The sequence below is a fragment of the Palaemon carinicauda genome, chromosome 22, assembly GCF_036898095.1.
Source record: "Palaemon carinicauda isolate YSFRI2023 chromosome 22, ASM3689809v2, whole genome shotgun sequence".
In the NCBI taxonomy this organism is placed as follows: domain Eukaryota; kingdom Metazoa; phylum Arthropoda; class Malacostraca; order Decapoda; family Palaemonidae; genus Palaemon; species Palaemon carinicauda.
Window position 1 is genome coordinate 54,515,133 of NC_090746.1, and position 22,837 is coordinate 54,537,969.

The 22,837-nt window shown below is 37.2% G+C and overlaps 1 protein-coding gene across 27 annotated transcripts in view; it reads right to left on the reverse strand.

The window, feature by feature from the left end:
* LOC137616448 (MAP/microtubule affinity-regulating kinase 3-like) overlaps positions 1 to 22,837 on the reverse strand; it is a 272,442-nt gene that overhangs the window by 120,143 nt on the left and 129,462 nt on the right. For 23 of the 27 annotated variants that reach the window (XR_011039431.1, XR_011039430.1, XR_011039429.1 and 20 more), the window contains one exon: positions 15,905 to 15,961. The exons of the other annotated variants lie outside the window; for them this stretch is intronic. Coding sequence is in view for 19 of the 23 variants with exons in the window: in XM_068346208.1 (XP_068202309.1) it covers positions 15,905 to 15,961 (57 nt within the window). In the remaining 4 variants the exon portion in view is untranslated. The remainder of the gene's footprint in view (positions 1 to 15,904; positions 15,962 to 22,837) is intronic. 27 annotated transcript variants of the gene reach the window in all.

Here is a 22,837-nt window from a genome sequence, read left to right on the forward strand (position 1 = left end):
TATCATAATCACCCATTAAATCTACCTCCTGAGTGTTAGGCATCTTGAATCTGTTCTTCCATGAATAAATTTATATTAATTTCCCACTTTTCTAAATTTTCACTTATCCACATTGCGATAAAAGCCCTAGTCGCTATCTTTTCTTTTACTATTACTCATCAAAAACTAACTTCAGTAGCCATTCCACCTTTTGGAATTAGGAAAATCGTGTCACAATCTAGGACACATGATACAAACCACAAAAAGTCTAAGAGCCGTCGAATTCTTTAATTTCAAAGCTCTTTTTCTCATTTGACAATGACTGTACAATCTCATGTCTTATTTAACTAACGGATGTTGAATTCTACCCACCCTTTATCAATATTTAACGATTTCATAATAGTTCTCACGAAAAAAAATTGTTAGTAATAACCTCACATGTAAAGTATAATTTCATTGAAATAGCTTTTGTATAATAAATCCTCTTCAATTAAACTCGGTTCAAATAAATTCCTACGATTTTACTGCTTTCATATATCTCGGCAAGTTATTTGCATGATAAAAACCCTCATTTTCCACTTCACACGCCATCTATTCCGAACAGTCCGTGCCCCTAACCATAACTGTTTTCACACCTGCTTCTTTCTACTTATTTCTTAATCAAATTCACTTTCTGTAGCCCTCAAATTTAACCGACAATAAATGTTATAATGCAAACTGCAATATATTAACTAAAAAAATAAGGGACAAATCGAGCACATATATATATATATATATATATATATATATATATATATATATATATCAATATTAATCTATAATTTGTAATTGGCTTGCAAACAAACGGATCTCATACAACCTTTTAATAAACACAGCTCGTTCTGTAGTGCCTGTTAAACATTACACAAAGACCAGTAAGAGGCTCTAGGTCTATTAGTTGATCAGTTTTACTTTGAAGCAATCTAATCTATTTCGCGGATGGTGCATCAATGCTTTGCTGATATGATACCATAACTCAATCTACAAATTACAGTTATTCAAAAACATTTTTAGGTAATCATCAATAGTGATAAGCCTGATATCTACTTGATTTCATTATCAAACGTAGGGCCATAAAGTAAATCACTGAGGCCAAGGAGGCCATTCAACGCCAAGGAAAAATCATTGGAAGGTGGACTTGCAATTGAAAAACGGTAATCATTTAAACCGATTCAATAAAAGAAGAATTATTTATATGGTTATGTAATCTGGAGTAGTACAAACTATGGGCAACTTATCCTGTTGTTCGCGTGAGAAATATAGGTATTATCAAACAATTACGTCAATTGCCAAACTGATCAAACTTAAGATACAAAGAGTTTTGAAACATTCCCCAACTACTTTACAGCAAAGTGAGCACCTGTAACACTTCCAGTCTCCTCTCCCCCCCCCCCCCCATCTAATAGCGGAGAAACAAAGGTAACCTCATTCTTGGGGCTTCGAAAATCGGCTTAAAACTACTTGACGACCAACTTAACCGGTACTTGGGTCACCCTTCTTCCGCCGGGGCAAACATCTCGAGGGGGCATCGCTACAGCCATATCAAGGATTATACTCCACTGCTGAATCAAAGCAGCATTGAGAGAGAGAGAGAGAGAGAGAGAGAGAGAGAGAGAGAGAGAGAGAGATTGGGTTGGTTTGGTTATCACTTGACACAAAAGGCCACCCAGCCTGGCTCGACAGCTGACTAAACACCTGTCTGACGCAAGTGGAAACCAGACAGCCAACTCCCATAACCAAGACATTAAACGAAAGTTTCCCGAATCTTTGGATTCCCAGTGCAAAAGTAACGCTATAAGCAGGACAAAAGGTAAGGAGTTTAAGAGGGAAATATATCAACACCTACTCACGAATTACCCGATTAAACTCACGTAATCCATATACTGTACATTCCCTTACTCTCTAGCCCTAATTTAATAACAAAAGAAGAAAATTTCAAACAAAATATAAACTGAATGACATACAATACATTCTTCTGATGCGAAAATGCACTACAGCAACAGCCAACACATTGATAACTTCCTCATATCATAAAACCATAGTTTCCCAAAAACCAAGTAAACTGAATCGAAAATTCTATTGAGTGGCGATCATTCATTAACAGTGATAATCATTTCAAATAACCGCTATATAATCCGCAAAAATAAACTACACAATTAAAAAACAATAACCTACAAAAAGGAATATATTATTCATCAGAATTCTTTCTTGACTCCTTTTCATTTCAATGTATAATGTATGCCAAGACGAGAGAGAGAGAGAGAGAGAGAGAGAGAGAGGAGAGACATACTGTATATTAGGAGCGTGACATGACAAGAAGGCCGAGGATGGAAGGTAAACTTGACCACAGGGGGCGGCAGCGGTGCACTGCGGCTGATGACTCATGACTCTCAATATCCAACAACCCCTCCCCCTCAACAAGGCCTCAACAAACCAAACCACAGACACCCCACCAGAAAAAAATGACTGTTCCTGTTTGGTCCCTGCCAAGAAGTTTTCCAACAATACAGGGGAAAACAAATCACCCAATAATTCCTTCCTTATATCAAGCCTCATTTCCCACTGACGTTAATGCCTTGGTAAATATTTAGAAATATGATTATTAAATATTTACCCGATTTTTATATACAATCTAGAGGGTTCCACCTCCCACTATTCCCCTGTCCACGCACGAACTGGAAAAAAGGAGGATATAAAACACCAAGAGGAAAGAATTAGGAATTGGAAACATATCAAGAAGTGCATGAAAGGGGGGGGGGGGTGTTGAAGAAGAAGGAGTGGGGTGAGGGGTTTAAATGTGGTTGCGCGTGGATGGTATTGTGGTGTTGGGGAAGCCGCAGTGAAACTCGAGGTAACACACACACAAATATTCGTCACTGCAACCGCTACCTACACCCGGAAGAATCCAACATCCACCCTCCTCCCCTTCTTCCAACCACTCTCACCCCTCCCACCCCCCCCCCCCTTTTTTTTCCTGCTCGCATGATTCTCATCCCCTGAGATTACAAGTTTTATTTTTGGTGGAAGACGAGCGACGCTTCCATGCAGAGAAAATATTTGATGGATATTCCTTGTATTGCAACAAAATGGTCTCTCTCTCTCTCTCTCTCTCTCTCTCTCTCTCTCTCTCTCTCTCTCTCGTAGCTTAATGCTGAAAAATAAAGTTTTTTAAAATGCTTAAAGCTTTGGATTTACGTCAGGTTGGTTGACGCCTTCTTCTGGAAATTACCAAGCGGACACAGACAATTTAGCTTTGAAAACTGACTAATCTAAATACATAGAGAGAGAGAGAGAGAGAGAGAGAGAGAGAGAGAGAGAGAGAGAGAGAACTACATATAGGCTACATGAAATATATAGGTACATACTCATGTATGTCCGATTATGTACAAAACCAAACGCAGCAAAGAATTGTTTTCAAAGATCCTACTACATTCCCAACGTATTAAAGATTAAATATCGTAACAATCCAACAATACCAGGTCACAGATAAGCCTATATAACATCTCCCTATAACAGCCATCTGCTGACGTTCTTCTATGAGAGGACAGCTTCCGTAAGTGTTGGAATCGGTAACAATAGTCTCTTCGAAGTGAGGCCCAAAATATATTCTTTTATAGACTCTTATTTTCCATAACTATACAAACCGGAGTCCTTTAAACGAAGTTTGACTGGCCTTTTGAAGTATGATTGCATTTGTATATATATGCTATCAAATAGAATCCCAAAATGAAAATGCTTCAAGATTTCACATAAATACCAGAGATCTATTTGACTTAGAACTATAAAATTTAAGCCAACAAATCCTTTCAGATCCATCTAAGAATAACGAACGTACAGAAAATATAACAACACCTGAAAGGCGAAGAACAAAACCCAGGGCTCCAGGTGCATTAAAAGTAACAACAAACCTCGAGCGAAATCCACAGAACTGAATCCATACAAGATCGTATTTCTTCCCTTAGAACCTCGGAACAATGACGTAACGAAACAAAAGCCCCTCAATCTCACAAAAGGAAATCCAACCAAGTGTAAAGGAAGTCTTTCTAACACTTCAGGGCCAGTTAATCATTGCGTAACCTAAGTTATCTCAACAACGCTCCATGTGTTACCCACGCAATTACTGGTAACGCTTTTTGTTTAGAAGAGTTAACACCTCATCGCCTTTCGAGAGAAAGTGATTAGAGTAATGTCTTTAAAAAATCATATAAATGAAGAATAAACTTTTGTAGCATCAGGATTTACGTTAATTTTGTTTGTCTCATTATATAATTACAAGAGCTCTTCATTACAATACCGTAAAGAGACGCAACGTAGCTTCTTGTCAATAGCCGCAAACGACATACATAAGAATAAGGATAACACACACACACACACACACACACATATATATATATATATATATATATATGGTATATATAATGTGTATGTATATATACACACATACAAGCCGGATACGATACAGCATACGTTAATTCAAGGCACTCGAAAACCATAAAAGAAATTGACACATCCACGAGGCCAGCAATCTGCTTCCTGTTCATCATTTCCGATAGAAAACATCTCCAACGAACGCAAAGTACCCCACATTAACACTAACAATCACTGAAACATTCTTCTCTTAATTGACATTCGTTAGGCATTACACGTCACCGTGACGTCACATCGCTTAAGTCTCTCGACAAATTCACAGTACTTTTTCAATACGAGGATTAAATCATGTTAAGTATTGCGTTAATCTCTGCATTGCAGGAGCCATTTTCATTGTGTTTTAAAGTTGGATTGTTTATTTACAGGGAGACGAACTTGAATAATTTTCTTTGTTTTATTCCCTCTTCATACTTTGGTTTTTCACCTGGAAAATACGCTAAAATATTCTGTTAGATTTGGAAAGCTAGGGTACGCGCAGATTTCAAGATCAACATTACAAAAAAGCCTTCAGTTATAATAAACGATTTTAGCAAACAACTGAAACTTGTACAATCTGAGTAAAATATAGTTTGATAAACATAAAAATACATAAAAAGTTGAAAGAATATACCCTAGTAAGAAGTACACAATATTGTGCAGTCTCATGAAGATGAAATCAAGATTATTCTGTTCTATGCTTTTTACATCATTCAGAACAATAAATTTAGGAGAACGTTTCAACAATTAACCAAATAAACAATCGAAACAAAGGAAGGATGTTTTGGATACATAAGGGATGGGACAGAAATGGAATTACCAAGATGAAGAGATAGGTGATAAAAAAAGGAAATTGACAGGGAATGTGAACTCCCGTGGAAAATTGATGAACGCTAGGGGTCTCTTTGAATTCAATTGATGAAGTGAGAACAAACCAAAGCAAATTAAACTCTTAAAAATATAAATTAAAGTTTCTAAAAATAAAAATCGAAACCAGAAGCTTTATATTCCTTGTACAAATACACAGCTAAGTAATTCATTCTGAACAAACCACACCACGACCACCTTCAAGTAGATGGCACAGCGATGCACACACACGGGTTGTTAATGACAAGCCATCCCACCTGTCCAACCCGGAAGTTAATTTAACACATGCGTTACAAAGCCAATCACGTTGAAATCACGCATGCCACAACCTTATAATCGCTGGAATCACTACAATGCAATGTCTGTTACACAAACCAATAACGTGCTGACAGACAGGTTAATTTTCATGTGTGACCCAGATTGCTTTCAAAACATTACCGAGAAATTCCCCTAAGCCACCTTATTATAAATTAGATGAATGCTCTGAAAATCGTAGTGCTAATCTCATTAGCTCAATACAGTGATTTCAAGCAGTATAAAACAGTAAATAACGTCCTTGTACACAGCCATAGTGAAAAAAAAAATCGTCTAGGACATCCTCCCAAGAATCTTTCTATATTTATGAAAAGTGAGGCAATGGCCTTGACTCGTTTCCGTTTTTCATTCAATTTCGATAGAAACAGATCTTTTCCATATTTAACAAACCTTGGAAAATAAAAAGTTCATCGCGCGAACCAGATAATGAATCGTGCCAAGAAACCTTAAGTGTAGATATGAAGCGATACATATCACTTGCTATTTTCTCATCGCTCATTCTATTCTAAGCTCTCTCTCTCTCTCTCTCTCTCTCTCTCTCTCTCTCTCTCTCTCTCTCTCGCCATTCTGTGCGGCCACCTATACCAGGAGGGTGCATATAGTTCACTACATGTTCTGTCCAAAGATTTTATATAAAAGGGAATCTCTCCGAAAACCAGCAACAGCAGTAATCTTAATCAGGAAAACCAAAAGAACAAAGTAATAGAAAAGGGGTTGTAAACCCACTGAAAATGAGGTGTTACGTATTCCATACGGATACCAAACGTGAACTCATAACATAGTAAAAATGTAGACCCTAAGGCGTTTGCAATCCAAAATGACCCTACTAAAGTGACCTATCCACACACCAACCGGTCCCCCTAAAGAAATCAACCTCGCCAAATATAAGGATGGTGGGTCCATCTGCGGAAAAAATTTCCATAAAAAGAAAATTCCAGTTCAAAAACTTTTTATGCAAAATTCCATTTCCCTCCCATGTAACTCGCAGTCTCTTTTATTGGCAATTCTGCCTGGTCAATTCACGAGGGAAACCAAGGCCAGGAAATAAACTTGCTATATCCGGAGGTCTTGAAAGTAACGTTTTGGCCCTTTATTGGTTTTACATGAGTTCAATTCATGTTCGACATATGAATATCCAATCTTCAATCACCCGAGAGAGAGAGAGAGAGAGAGAGAGAGAGAGAGAGAGAGAGAGAGAGAGAGAGAGAATTTCCAAAAGGTAGTGAAGGATTAAAACGACTTACAAATATAAATTACAGACTTATTGCAATTCAAAAAAATAAGAGATTCAAAACACACCCAAGAGCAGTACACAAGAAAACTATTACTTAACATAAGTACGATAATATAGAAACCATCGTACATATCTGGTACTAATTTTGAATCTTTATAAATAATTTCACTTATCAGTTTCTTAAAAACTAGATAAACTTACGTTCACCATCATTCCCTTATCCTTATCTCTAATATAAAGTAATCTTCTCAGCGTAACTTCTAACTTGATGTTTAATATACCATCAACGAATGATGAACATTCCATTTCCCCACCAACACATCTGATGCTTACTATCATGTCCACTAGCTTCCACCCAACAATCAAACTGCAGTTAACAAACACGTCATGTACTTGGAATCATTCTCTCTTAAAAGATAATATTAAAACGTTAGTTGACATACAAAACATCTAGCAAATGAACATCAAAGATGATAATATAATTAGTCTTTAGAAAAAACTGTGAATATATTTTTATAAGGTTATTAATTTTAATTTGAACAACCACAATTCCCTATGTTCATTCTCTCTGGGACATATCAATGACCCCACTTTAAACTCAATATTCAAGGTCATTTCCCCTCATTAGTTCTCGTATCATATCCTCAAACTGTAATTATCCTTTCGTACCCCTTGTAATTAAATCTAATGGTTAAATAAAACTTGCAGATATCTTAAAAACACTATAATCACCATATCGACTATACAGCACGTAATACATCAAGAACTCCTGGGTCGCTGTCAAACCATATTTTTTATACGATAACACTTGTTCGACTCTCACGACAAAGTTGGCGGTAATCAGGGTTCCGTGGGTCCAAGTCGTAATATAACAAAGTTCAACAATACATAGGGTTAATATAAAATGGGAAAATCCTTCTCCTGGAACGTCTACTTCGGGGAAAACCTCCTCTGAATCAATCGATCTTTTACATTAATCATTCAACAAGCATTCCAGGCCCAATAGCTTTCCCTTCTGACCTGATATTTACTTCGGCACTTCTCCAAAACACACATTTGCTTATATCAATTGATATGTCTCACCCAAACCACACTAAAATGCTATTGTTCTCTCGAGAGTATGCATATGCAGTATGTATATATTTACAATAACACGTCCAGTGAACTACTGTTGCCTTAATTTCCTAAAATAACACGAAGAATGCTCTTCTAGATTAATCCCTTACACAAGATACGCTACATAAGCGCTAAGCAATCATTACTAAAATTCTACTTGATCATTTGCTCTTCATTTGCATCTCCCAGTTCTATCTTATAAGTTTTAACCTATTCTACTGCAATCAACTTCTATTATTCGCCAACGACTTACTGACAGTACAAACCAATGCATATTTCTATTTTTGCGCAATTTTAATACATTTCAAAAGGCGTTCACTAACAAACTCAAGCCTTATCATTTTCCGCAGGCTCTCTCTCCGGTTACTTTAAATACACCTTACTCACTAGTCAATTTTATTCCTTCTCACGTACTTATTCATAGATTTTTTTTTTTTTTTTTTTGCCTAAACATAATGGTTTGGGGGCCATGAAACATTACAATTACAATAACAATTCTTTGATTATCAACCAATCTCTGTAAAAATGGGCTTCTAACCTGGTTATCTTGTACGAGAACTCTGATTACGAGAACATGTACGTCGTAAAAAGTATTTAAGAAACTTTAATCTTCATTTTCTAATAATTACACACGCGTTAAAGGGAGTTTAAAATATGGTCAGAACCAGTAGGCATTAATGGTCGTGTCGTACCTTCCAACCAGATATCACTAAAAAAAACAACGACGTGTAAAGATGACTCTTAAAGATCAAACAAAGCTACAAAGGTGGATTACAAAGATTTTGATTCTGAAACCACTCACCACTTGTTGACATGGTCTGACTTCATAGACCAGATTGTTAGTCTATGAGAAAATCTTATCTTTTTCTAAATTTCGGCTTTTGTTTTAAGCCGTTCAAACGTTTAAGATTATCATAACGGGTTTTATTTAAACCTCAAAATGTGCAGACTCATATTTGTGAAACTATACAATAAAAAGAAATCATAAAGTCTTACCTTATATAAAATAGTAAATGCTACCACTCGGGGAAAGCACTTAAAAATTTCACTATTGTTTTACTGCCAGATACTTTTTTTTTTTTTTTTTAAGCGAAACTCTTGCGTAAGAACAGATTTTTTTTTACAGTAACCTGGACATAGGACTTGTTCTTGACATTTTATCTGCAAATGGTAACTAAAGAACGTAGTAGTCAGGACCATGTTCACGCAGAAATAGAAACGTAATCATTAAAATTTCAATTGAATGTGGGTTGCGAAGGTTCCACACCTTGTCTGTGGGCGTATTATTTATTTTCTTGTAGTCACTTGAAACATCGATGTTAGAACTGACTTCAGAATCGAATATTATACGGCGAAAACCCAACCTAAAAGTGTGTACTGTTCAGTAGGACACGATTTTTTTTCGGATGAAGTTACAGGAGAGAAAATTGTGAAATCGAAGCTACTTTCTTTTTTCTAAAAACAAGAGATTTAACTTAGAATTTTCTATTATAAATTTTATAAAATACGCACCTTCGCTATACCCAATGGTACTTTTCTGTATTCAGGCACTGCCGTCTCAATATAGAGACGGCTGTGATTCAGGGGTATAATATATAGTCTTCATCATTCTGAAACCGTTCGCCGTTTTATCGCGAGTCTTACATGACAGACATAATATTCAACATATAAAAATAAGTTATTCTCTGATCACTGTCGATATCATTATTCTAGATAAGGAAAACGAGGGACCAGTCATTAAATGAAGAAAATAAATAAAAAAAAATTCCACGTGCGCCACACACTACGAATCGAACTGGTCTGATTAACAGTTCCAATATTTCATCCTTGAAGTTTCATTTGATATGACTGTGTTTCCAAGGTTGGTATTAAAATATCGAATGGATCAGTCTTGACTAACTCAAGATGAACAGAGTTCGAAATTGGTATCAGATTTTATCATTAAGATAAGCCGAGATACCGTAACTTACATTTGTTTTTCCAAAGCAGGTTGGTTGGCTTGGAGTTTACCGTTATCAGTCAGATGTCTGACAACTGATTTCCTTGCGACCTTCTAGCTCGATCTTTGTTATGATGCAAGCGATGTAGGTAGATATGATTTCGGGAGACATCTTTCGTTGCTGGCCTCCAGTTTTGGACAGGTGACAAGTGTAGGCATGGGATATCGAATATCATTTAAGCTAAGAACATTCTATATTTCTTAAACCATTAATTTCAACCGTGTACGGATGTTATCACGTAAGGGATCGCAAAACCCGGTATAGTTTAGCAGTCAAGAACATTGTAGAGTGTTTGCATACTTTGACTTGAAGGAAATAAACTATTCCAATGACGTTTGCAGAAACCAATACTGCTTTTCGAAATTTCTTTTCCAAACATTTACATATAACGTAGTTGAACTTACTTACATGGATGACGTGATTCCCACTTCAGTTTGTATAAAACACAGCTATCCTTCAGTGTTTCATGCTTAATATGTATGATCTGAACGAAAAATATGAAGACAAAACGTCTAATGCTTGAGGTGTAAGAACAAAGTGTAAACAAATCAACCAGTGTGTAGTTGCATTGTGATATGTGTAACTATTTGACAATCTCATTTAGGTTAATACTAATGATGTACACTAAAAACGTCTCAAAGTGCCAGCAACTTAATACCCGAATAAATCCATAAAGATGGTATTAAAGAACTACAAACATTCAACCAAAAATTACCACCTATAAGACACCTCTAAATAAATGCCAACCCCCCCCTCCCCCCCCCTCTCTCTCTCTCTCTCTCTCTCTCTCTCTCTCTCTCTCTTATATATATATATATATATATGTGTATATATATATATATATATATGTATGTATGTATATATATATATATATATACTGTATACCAGATACCAGCAACATACAACAAAATGAACCTGATTTGCCACTCAAGACAATAAAGGCACACAGGAGTTTACGGACAGTGGTCATTCATCCCTCGATGTTCGGTTAAAGAAGTGAACCCTAATCAAGAGATAATACTTTTTGAATATCGTTTAAATCGTTTCCGAATTACCTAGTCAACGAACTCCAGCTTTGAAGGCACATTATTGTACTGATTAGAGGCCGACACGTCTGTTTTGCTTCTCTTTTTTACCCCACACTTGAATGAAACTAGGCAGCATATTCACTGTTCAGGTGAAATGAAATTCCTCATCTATTCACCTCGAACGTGAGTCATCATGTTGCCAACTAAAAGCGTTACTCACACAGCGAAGTCTGAGAGAGAGAGAGAGAGAGAGAGAGAGAGAGAGAGAGAGAGGGGTGAATTCAGTCAATTCTTTCTAAGAATAAACGTCAATTAGCATAATAGTAGCGATACTGTATTTTACCACGATTTTCTGCGATGAGAAAATTTACTATTCTAAACCTATAGTTTCAAAACACCATCAACATATATAAATATCAATTATTAGTAGTACTACGTCATCGTTAACCGATTGCTATAGCAGTAGATCACAAGGATGAATCGATTTGTAATTAAAATGTTCAATGACTTGGGAGTTCGCCAAGCGTGAAACCAGGCAGGCAAAAAAGAACCCCTTCCCCCGAAAGGCACCGTTTAAACAAACACCAACGACGTCTTTTCCTCCATGAATGAACCCTTCACAATTTTCCCAGAGTTCGCACTTGGTCCGCTTTGAGCATCATTCATCTCGACTTGAGCAAAACTGAGATGATGGAGAGTATGTTGTACATTTATGACAAACATTAAAGATTTTTTCCGCATAAAATTTGCAGGTCGACTCACTTTAGTACAGATTATTACATTACCCCAGTCATATTGACCTAATCAACATATTGCTCCTTGGACACATTTAACAAATTTTACGAGAGAGAGAGAGAGAGAGAGAGAGAGAGAGAGAGAGAGAGATCTTTACAGTCACACGGACCATGTTTATTCTATTCTTATGGCAACCATATGAATACAATTTAAATATTTTAAGACTGGTCTTCAAGACGGTACCACAGCTGCAGATGCGTATTTCGCACAGCAAATAGTTACAAAACCCTCATACATTTACAAACTATCAAAAGGTTTTCACTTAACATAATTTGTATTTCACATTATTTCACACTTACCCCAAAATCAACGCCACACGAGATAGAGAGAGAGAGAGAGAGAGAGAGAGAGAGAGAGAGAGAGAGAATATCCGTCTTCTTGGGCATTGCCTCTTTAATGTTGGCAGGAAATTCCCTCTGCTTCATCTTTCCAGGAACAGGACTCTGGATGGTAGTGTGAAACAAAGAATGTGTGATATTTGAGAAAAACGCCAAAACCTCGTATATGAAAAATATCGAGAAGAAAAGGTCATGAAAGTCTAAAACATTTCTATAATAAAGCATAATTCATGTTACAACAAGTGCCCTACACTGATTAGTGATAGATTAAGAAATTAATTTCTAAATCTATCAGCTGTTTCAGTTTTAGTGTAATTTGATTTTACACCATATTCACTTTGTATAATATCGGGCCGCGACGTTTGTCCTATCAATGTATCAATAATTAACCATTCTATAATTGAAAATCATTACATACGACTGGAGAAAGTTCTATACAAGCTGAATGTTCAACGATATTAACAAATAACCTAATTTTAAGCAAATACATCATTTCATGCACTAGAATTCTTGCTCGATGAGGAACATAAAAAAACAGCAAGAAAAGAATCTCTGAACAAAGTAAATTCGTTAAAAAGAACCTTTATAAACGTTCAACAAAACTAAAAATTCTATTATTTGTCGTTAAATATCTAAAAATTATATTTCAACAAGAAACTTGAAAATCAATTTTCATAAATACAAACGCACCTATGTATAACCGTATCGAAAAAAAAAAAAAAAAAGATACTACAAACTGCCATCGTTTTCCTGGCAAAGGGGCAGGGCCACGAAACGCTGCTCTCATCCATGACAAAGTCTGGCGGTGAACGGAAATGCAACCAGGGGAATCCTTTGCCTGATCGTTGCCTCTTGGAAAAGCTTCTCTCACAGGACACCACGCCATACACAGGACCCTCCTACGCGCCTCTAACAGAAAGGTCAACAAAGATTGGTTTGATGTTGCATTCTTGTCAGTAAACTCGCCCACTCTTGGAGAATAAAAAAGTTATGCCTCAAGGAGACAAATATACCCCTAGTTTCAGGAATGCTTTAGAGAGCTTTGCCATCTAAATTCCTCCAAATCTAATATCACAATATCTCTCCTTCGTCTGTCCAGGTAAAGGAGGCGAACGTTCTGCTATGCCAAAGCCCAGCGAAGGGGGGAGGATGATGACGGTGTACCACGTTATGATCCTCTGGACCGCATACCAATAGAGACCACGCCTCAGGTGCTAACAATTTTAAGTGGTAGGTGGACTGGACTATAGTGAGAGTGGTACTTTAGGCAGGGTACCAGGACCACGGTCTACATACACCACGACCAGGCTCACTCGGTTTCACAATGCCCTCCAGTTTCAAGTCCTGGGCGTAAAGAAACGGCCATTAAATAGGTGCTAACACGGGGGCTGGTGGATCTACAATATTGAAAACGTTCGACAAAAAGGAGCATCTCAAGACTACTTGATTGATTTATTTTGAGTTTTGTGATGCATATTAAGAGTGGGGGGATAAGATACAGAAGATAATTCTACGTCCGAAGAGAATAAAGATATTTTACCTCGGCTGCTTCTAACCATCCCACATCAACATGCGACCCATAGCAATTTGGCAGCCAGTACCAGTTCAAACTACCGTTCTCGGTTGTGCAAGTAGTTTTGAGAAAAAATCCGTCTACTTAGCTATATTTCTTTTTGAGATTCAAGGCCTTGAATGAATTATCATCGAGAAGCAGATTCAGTCTTAGACCACAATTAGTACATTGGTAAAAACAAAGAATTCTTAATACGATAAATTAAGGCATTAAAATGATCAATTACGAGCAAAACGGTGAATTGAATATTTGATGTCGTGAAGTCATGAAAGACGAACCATAAGAACGAATCTAGTACATATGAACTACAATGTAGGGCGGTTCCATCAACAATGACTCGCTTTTAACACACCATGAAGACAACTCTCTCTCTCTCTCTCTCTCTCTCTCTCTCTCTCAGGTACTATACTATATGTATGTATATATATATATATATATATAATATATATATATACACACACACACACATATATATATATATAGAGAGAGAGAAAAAACAATAATATGTTGAGACATTTTATTCAATTTACAACTCTAGAAATTCATTTTATGAACAAAATATACAGCAAAAAGCTCTAACAGTACAGAAAGTATTTTACTTGGCAGTACTCACATAATCCATTCTTCGGAACGACATGTGGTATAACGACACTTTTACCCCGTCTACATCTACAAATTACTTTACTAGCAATATATACTGGAGATATCAAGTTAACAAACTAATATGAGAGAGAGAGAGAGAGAGAGAGAGAGAGAGAGAGAGAGAGAGACTTAATTTTCGTGAGTGCATGATGTGAATATTCTAAGGCTAAGACTTCAAAGTGAAGTAGGTCCCAGGATCACAAGTTATGTCTAAGCCGTTAACAATCCAAATTCCGTGGTTGTGTTCATTACTCAAGGTGTACGTTGGCGCTACATACAATAGGTTCGCTTGGAGAAAACACTACTGCAGACATCTAGAAGAGAGAGGCGAGTCCAATTAAGCGAGTGTGCACCAACGTGGATATCGTGGGAGAAAGCAAAGGTTAGCATGTGGGAACACAAGAAAAAGTAAAAAAGAAATATTCGTGCACACGCAAAAGCCTTGAAGTCTAGAAACTCCAGAAGCAAGCTTCCACGCACTGGGTCACACACACACACAAATCCAGGCACTAAACCAGAACAAAACTTTATTCTGAAATATAAGACCAAAACACATGCCAACAATAAATAAAAGCCAAACAAAAAATCAAACACCACTTTCTTCATTCACAAACACCCACTACAAACTTCTAAACAAAAAGGAATGGGTGGGATTAAACCATGGATAAAAATAAGCATATCATGTGCAAAAACACCTGAGGAGAGAGACATTCGCTCACTGAACTTGCTTTCACTTTCTCCACAGGGGCGTTTCACTTTTGCCCATTTTCTCGGCCAGGGATCTCTGAGGTAGCGCACTCACGTCACAAGATGGCACTGTAACGCCTCTGCTGCCACATATACCAGTGAATGGTTCTTTCATTCCAAGACTCGGACAAGGAAACAATCATATGAGAGAGAGAGAGAGAGAGAGAGAGAGAGAGAGAGAGAAAACGTAAAAGTATTCCATCATTCAGGGAGAGAACGTAAAAGTATTCCATCATTCAGGGAGAGAGAACGTAAAAATATTCCATCATTCAGAGAAAACGTAAAAATGTTCCATAATTCAAATTTAAAATAATAACTTTTCGAAGTCTGACTGTAGACTAGATCATATCTAGTTATGAATATTGATAGCATTGGGAGAGAGAGAGAGAGAGAGAGAGAGAGAGAGAGAGAGAGATAGTGTCCTAGTTTCAAAAGACAGGATGATCGGCCATTTAACAAGAAAACACGACTCCCAACACATTCTTAACAACAAAGTTAAACCTCTAGCCACACGATCAAACACGTACATGATAACTCAGGCGCACGATCATAGGGAAAGGAAGGAAAAGGACGAGCCGAGATGGCGGCCGGAATCAGGCAGCAGGTAAATCTTAGGGGTTAAGAGAGAGAGAGAGAGAGAGAGAGAGAGAGAGAGAGAGAGAAGGGGGGGGTTTGATCAAGGACGTCAACGCTAAAAGGTGAGAAGGAAGTTAGGAACACACTCGTGAGAGTTGAAAGGTGCACACAGCCTAAGAAGGTGATGGCTGACTGATTGGATGTCAATGTGAGAAAGTTACTGTCTTTCTATCAGAGACCAAATACCTCACCCTTGGTCTGTGTCCCTTGTCGGCTGCTTTACTGGAAGTCTTGCTGCTGTCACTCACCTAGAATAAAAATACAACAACAAAGAAAGTTATAACAGAGGCATAAGAGTTTGGGGTCCCTACCATCAATGACTTAAATAAAAATCACAAGACAACATTCAATTTATTATTTTAAAACAATTTTACAATTGCGAATTAAATAAATAAAAATAAACTACAGAACTTTAACTAGACTAAACACTCATGATATAAGACAGGAATTTAAACCATAACGATTTCATGAAGCTTATTTAAACCATACAAAAATAAATTTTAATTCAATATTTACATGACATTAAAGAGCAAGACAACATATACAAAGCAATCAAAAATAAAATGTCCACGACCACAGAGTATGTGATGTTTGGTATTTCCATACATATATATCACTTAAATCTACCCAACAATGATGATAGCCAGTCACGGTAGATGTATACAACCTTGGCCATACAACGATACAGCGTTCATAGGTTGACATGTAATTCGTAGCTCGAGGCTGATATAAGCAATCGCGTGAAATGTAACATAAAACAGGCGTCCCCAAGCCCATTTAGAGTTGGTTGGGCATATGATCACTTTTACCAACATAAATAAAAGCGTTAGAAACCTTTATTGAAAATACCCAAATTCGCAAAAAGACTAAAATAAAAAGTATCAGGAATATCTTTCTTGAACTTCTATAATGATTTCTCATTAAAGAAAAATACCTGAAACATGACCGACGAGTAGACAACAAAACTATATATATATATATATATATATATATATATATATATATATATAATAAGGATATAGATAAAAGGATAACAAATTGAGATAAAGAGCGAGTTTATGCAAGTGTCTACGCAAGCAAACTAAAGGAAAAATAGAGTTCCGTAGCTCAGTGATGTCGGTCTCTTCAACGAGAGAGAGAGAGAGAGAGAGAGAGAGAGAGAGATTGCGAGATTGCATGACTCATCCTCCCAACATTATCTTAAGTGTCTCATTTCCCCCACTGCACTCCTTAACATTCTCCTCCCCCTCCCCCTTCTCTTATCCTTCTCCTCCCCCACGCTCTATTCTTCCCCTAATCCCCAAAGAAGAGAGTCATGGAAAGGACGGAGCAGTGAAGGGGGGAGGGGCGGCTTTGGAAAATGACCACAACTGCTGCCATGAAGCCGGTCTGCTCTGGTCTGGTCTGGTCTGGTCTATCCTAGGCGACCCTTCAACCCCCCAATGTCTTCCTTCTTTCCTCAACATCATTGAACTTCACAAGAATAGAAACCTTTCATCTCGTGAATCCTTTTCCCGAAAGGAGGAGGAGCAGGAGGAAGGGTAGTAGTTCAAAGAGGGAAGAGGAAAGGATAAAGATGGTTACCACCTTTTTGAAAAATATTCGCAAGACAAGATTTTATTGCAATGTATTTCCTTACCTTCGGAAATCTCTATTACATACTTTACCTTTGCGAATTATTTAATTCAAAATATAAGTAATATCAATATGACAAAAAGATAAAAAATAAACACTATTCCACCGACCCACATGCGGGAGTTCAAAATAAGAGATCTCAATTACCAATATGAAATAATGGACTCCTCTTGTAAGTTTTATGTATACATCACACTGAACGCTTAAAAAAAAAAGACGCCAATCCAGAATTACTCGTATCCAATGAATTAATTGAATCACAAAGTCCGTTCGTTGTTTAGCACAATAAATAAAGTAAAAAGAAGATAAAACGAACTCGAGCTAAGATAGTCCATTATCAGTGAATTATCAGCTAAAAACACTCGTTAACCGGCATGTTATACAATTACTTTATTTATTTATTTATATATACATACATACATACATATATATATATATATATATATATATACTTTTTAATTTCTCATAAGACCACATTTCAAAGGGGAAGGTTTTGCAGATGATAAACATACCAATCTGATACCTTCATCAAAATACAGCCCATCTATTTTCATGAGAGAGAGAGAGAGAGAGAGAGAGAGAGAGAGAGAGAGAGTATATGTGTACCTGCATAATACTGTGGGTTCAAACTCCATGGGTGTGCAATTACCTCATCCCCTGTGGACGATAAACCATTTTACTTATTCGTTATTGAATGCAATGACACTGACTCCGAATTCGGAATTGAATACAAGATGTGTCATCGAGTTAAAATTTCACCCTAAAACGCCCATGGGCGTTGCAGCTTGGTTTATCCGGTGGGATATCAGTAAACTTTTCTAGTTTGCGCTTAAGTGTGTTTGTGGGGTAAATCGTGAAGGTACAGATGACTGGAAGTAGGCAGATAGGTTAAGATTGTGAGTGAAACAAATGACGGACGTACAGTTGGACACAGGAATCGCTAGCACACCTACCTCAGAACTGCACCTTGTCACACCCTTGCTTTCCGGCAAGTAACCAAACAGTTAGCGTAAGAAGAGATGGCAGAGACGTGGGTGGGGGCTAAACACAAGAACTTGCCGCACAAAGCAAGGTGTGCTATAAATTCATGTGTGCAATTGTACATTCTCAGCCAAGTTATAATAAAAAGGAGATTGAGGCAAGAAGAATCCATCCAACTCCACTTTTAATTTATGGTAAAATTGGACGACAAAGATTGCTGGTTTCAATGAGTGTATTGAAAGATTAGGAACTACGCTTTCATTGTTTTAGCAGATGTATTTAATCTTATAACGTTTACACTTATGCTGGGGGATAGATTAAATTTAATTTAACGACATTTTGTCTATCACACTAAGTACTGGCTTACAAGCTTTGAACCTTACTTTTGAGATCAAAGTATAATTCTACACATCAGCGAAACCTTTTTGAAAATGTTCTAGTATACTCTCCGGCTGCTTAAGAAGGTCTCCTATGACTTGTCCGATATGGACAGACCACTTCAAGCCATCATATATGATGACTCGCAAATATTTTATTTCATCTATCGTGAAGGTATTCCCGTCAGGCTCAAGGTAATGACTGTGATTTCTTAGCAAATTGTGTGTACTGGTTTTCTTGTTCCCATTGAAAAGTTTTTATTTTCCTTGTGCCCATAAATAATTTATTTTTTTCTTTTTGAAACGAGCGTCGTCTGCAAATAAGGATAAGAATTATGCAGGTTGTCATCACCAATATCACTAATCCTTATCATAAAGAAAAAAAAAACTACAGAGGACCAGTTTCCTACAGGACCTCACAGATGATAGTTTGGATATTATTATTAAAATTATTGAAACTACTATTACCTCTATCACACGAAGGCTCGCGCAGGTCCACCTACCTGTCCTCCTAAAGATTCTGCAGTATAATATAAAATTTACAACCTTCCTTACATCTTATATTGTCAAGATAAACAGATTATATTCAGCTATCCAAACAGAAGATTCTGTCTGCTATGGTTTGGAAGGAAAGTCATCAGTCAGGTATTCGACTACTGCTTTCCTTATGAACTTCTCAAAGATCTTTTTAAAAGTCAGTATGATTTTTGGAAATTTTTCGTAGTTTGGCTTCGGTACTGGTGAAGCAATTTCACACTTAAGATATACCCAAGGCCAATATTGGCCTTGGGTATACCTGTAACGTCAATCAGTGTACGTTATTTCCGCCACAAGAAATAGATAGTTTCTCCAGTTTCCTTTTGAATAATTTCAGATGAACTGTAAGAATTGGTATAGTATAGTCTGGTCTGGCTGGTGGTGAGATCATTTTAAAATAAATACAATAATCTTCAATGTCGGAAGTCTAGTGTCACTAGGGTCGAAAAAAAAAGTATAATCATGTATCTTCTGATTCGAGCTATGTACCAAATATATGAAGATGGAGGTGGAGGGAGGAGGAGATGCTGTGGGGTAAGAGAAGAGGGATGTGGAGGTGGGATGATGGGGAGGAGTGAGTGATAGGAGTCTGAAGGGGAGGAGGCAAGGGTAACGAATTTAGTCCTTAATTTGCAGTTGTTGAAGGGGTGCCCTATACGTATTAGTTGAATTTTACATTAATATATTAGGTGGAAGTTATTCCAATGTTTCTGTCTTGATGTAGAACATTATTATCAAATGTTATTAAGGTCACGTGATAAATGGGACAATAACCTTATCTTCGCCAGAGAGAGAGAGAGAGAGAGAGAGAGAGAGAGAGAGAGAGAATTTCTCGAGCGTGCGCAAACAAAAAGTCATTTATGAGTGTATTTGTGAGCGACAGGTTTTGAAGGCGAAGAGAGAAGGCAGAGACGGACTTGGTGGGTTCGGGGGTGTCAAGGGAGCCCTCTGTTCCATTTCCATCACTACTGCCACTTTAATGCAATCTCCAGGGGACGTTCACACTACACAATCGTGCAGTATACCAACTTGCATCCTGGCCAGAAAAACTGAGTCACATTAAAGCTCTTGGTGCTTTCATCCTCGTTACTACCTCCAGACAATACAGAAATGATGTAATGCAAAAGGGATAAGTTTTAATCCACTGCCACGTGCTTATTAACACTATATCAAGTAACTGGAAAACTAAATCACTAAGAGATCCATGATTTTTCAATACCCATGAATTGTGTAAGTGCGTGTGTACAGAAGTTATAAAATAAGAATATTCCCAAAAAATAAGAGTATCTCGATAAGTGCTCTCCAGTTACAAAAAAAATAAAAAATAAAAAAAAGGACCTTAAAAATAGCTCGCACCTACCCTCGCCTCAGTCGACGATTTCATAAATATGATGGGTCAACCTTTGACATTTTGGGATGTCAAAGGCACAACACGCGACTATCGTTCTTCATATAGTACAACCCAAACAATAGCAGCGCCAGAAATGGCCAAATTACGGGGTCTCCAAAATCAGGGATGACGCCAAAAGCCGTAACAAACAAGACGTTGAAATAATTGGACGTCTCTAAAGAAGGCACGAGGATAGGCATCAAAATACCCTTCTCTGACGCGACTATTGTCATGGCCTCGGAGACACGATGCCACAATAAGCCACATGAAATTCAATGAAAGCACTTTATGTCATTTAAACTAAATCCATCATGCCGAGTGTTTTTTTTTTATCTTGCTTTAAGATGCATCTCTCTCTCTCTCTCTCTCTCTCTCTCTCTCTCTCATATATATATATATATATATACAGTATATATATATATATATATATATCATCCAACTAGATTATTTGACCTTAAAGGACAAATACCCTTACACTACAAAACATCAACATAAGAGGAAAATAGGTATAAATCCTTAAACAACTACAAAGAAAAACTACAAATACACGCGTGTTTATCTTCCACCCAAGAAGCCTAACAGCTCAAATTATCTCATAATATCATAGTGACCTATAATGTTAACATCCAGCCTCAAGAAGGCAATTTTCATACAGCGCCAGGCAGCTAATATGTCTTTAAACAGCAACGATCAACCGTATCGTCTGCAGATCGCCGAACATATCGGTGAAAGAGGACTACTTCGTATCATGGAACAAGCTCAAAGGAAAGCGGTTCGGTGGAGCAGCAAGAGCCTGAATACCTTCATTTCCTCTCATATCAAACGCTTCAAGTATCACATAATGGGGCAATATCGAAACCATCCTCGGTAGCATACGATGTCCTGTCCCACGGGGGATAGTTTCCAGTCTTATTTATATGTTTACCAACAAAGGACTCATGACCTGGCCCTATCAGACATACGAGAAAATATCATAATACACAGAAACAATAAAATTCTTCAATGGGTCCAAATTTGTCCATCGGGTCCGACCAATAAACTGATTTAGGTAGAAACAGCATTACCACATAGCACAAAAGAAAATCCAGGGTCTTCATAAAAGAAACGTGATAAACAAAGACAAAAGAATTTCTTTCAAAGAAACATGTCTGCACTATACAAACGCTGACAATGACGTGTAAAGACAAATTACACACTATTACTTAATAACATATGAAATATTACAGCATTTTTAAATCTCCAAGTAAAGAATCAAATTAATGTAAAGAAGCTCGTCGGCTTAAGTCTAATTTTTGAACTATTAATTTGTCAATGTTAAAAACTCTCTCGATAGTGTGAAACCATCAGATTTGTGATAGAATACTGTAAGAAGTATTTAGGAACGTGAGTGGAAGTTCGACTATCCTAACATAAAGAAAAAGATAAGCCGCCGATATGTACACAGGGAAATAAGTTTTACTCCATTTCTATAATTCTTACAACTTCAGTAGCATTCCATTGCCTATACAGCTTTACTCTTTCACTATTCTTTCCAACCTGCGTGTCATTCACTGTCAAGCAGCAAACCGGCTCGACCCTTACTTCTCAGGCGATCAATACAAGCATATATCATAATGCTGTTCAAGCATACTATTATCCTTCGGAGAAACCGCTACTCATTTTGACAATCATTCGGAGTGCAACAGACAGGGCTTTAAAATGGACGCTTTCTAGCATATATTCGTGATGACAATGCAGCATATACTACACATCTTGAAGAGTTTCACTATTCATTTTTCCTTTCTATTTCCTTCATTTGCAGTTAAGAAAAAGTCGTTTATATGCATCATTAAACATGATATAAATGGAGAGAGAGAGAGAGAGAGAGAGAGAGAGAGAGAGAGAGAGAGAGAGAGAGAGCGCTGTCAATTCCGTGAGCTGCCCTCCTATAATCACTAGAAGAGCGATTTCCCCCACAGACAAGTCAAATTATTAAGATCCACTACCAAAAAAAATTCCACTTTCACTCTGCTCATACCTATTCCAAATTTCACTGGGAGAACAGAAAACGGTAGGGGCCCCAAATTTTTAACTTTAAAGATTATTAGGTAATAGGTTGGCCAGGGCACCAGTCACCGGTTGAGACACTACCGCTATTGTGTTATGGGGTCCTTTGACTGGTCAGACTATACTACATTGGATCTTTCTATCTTGTTACGGTTCAT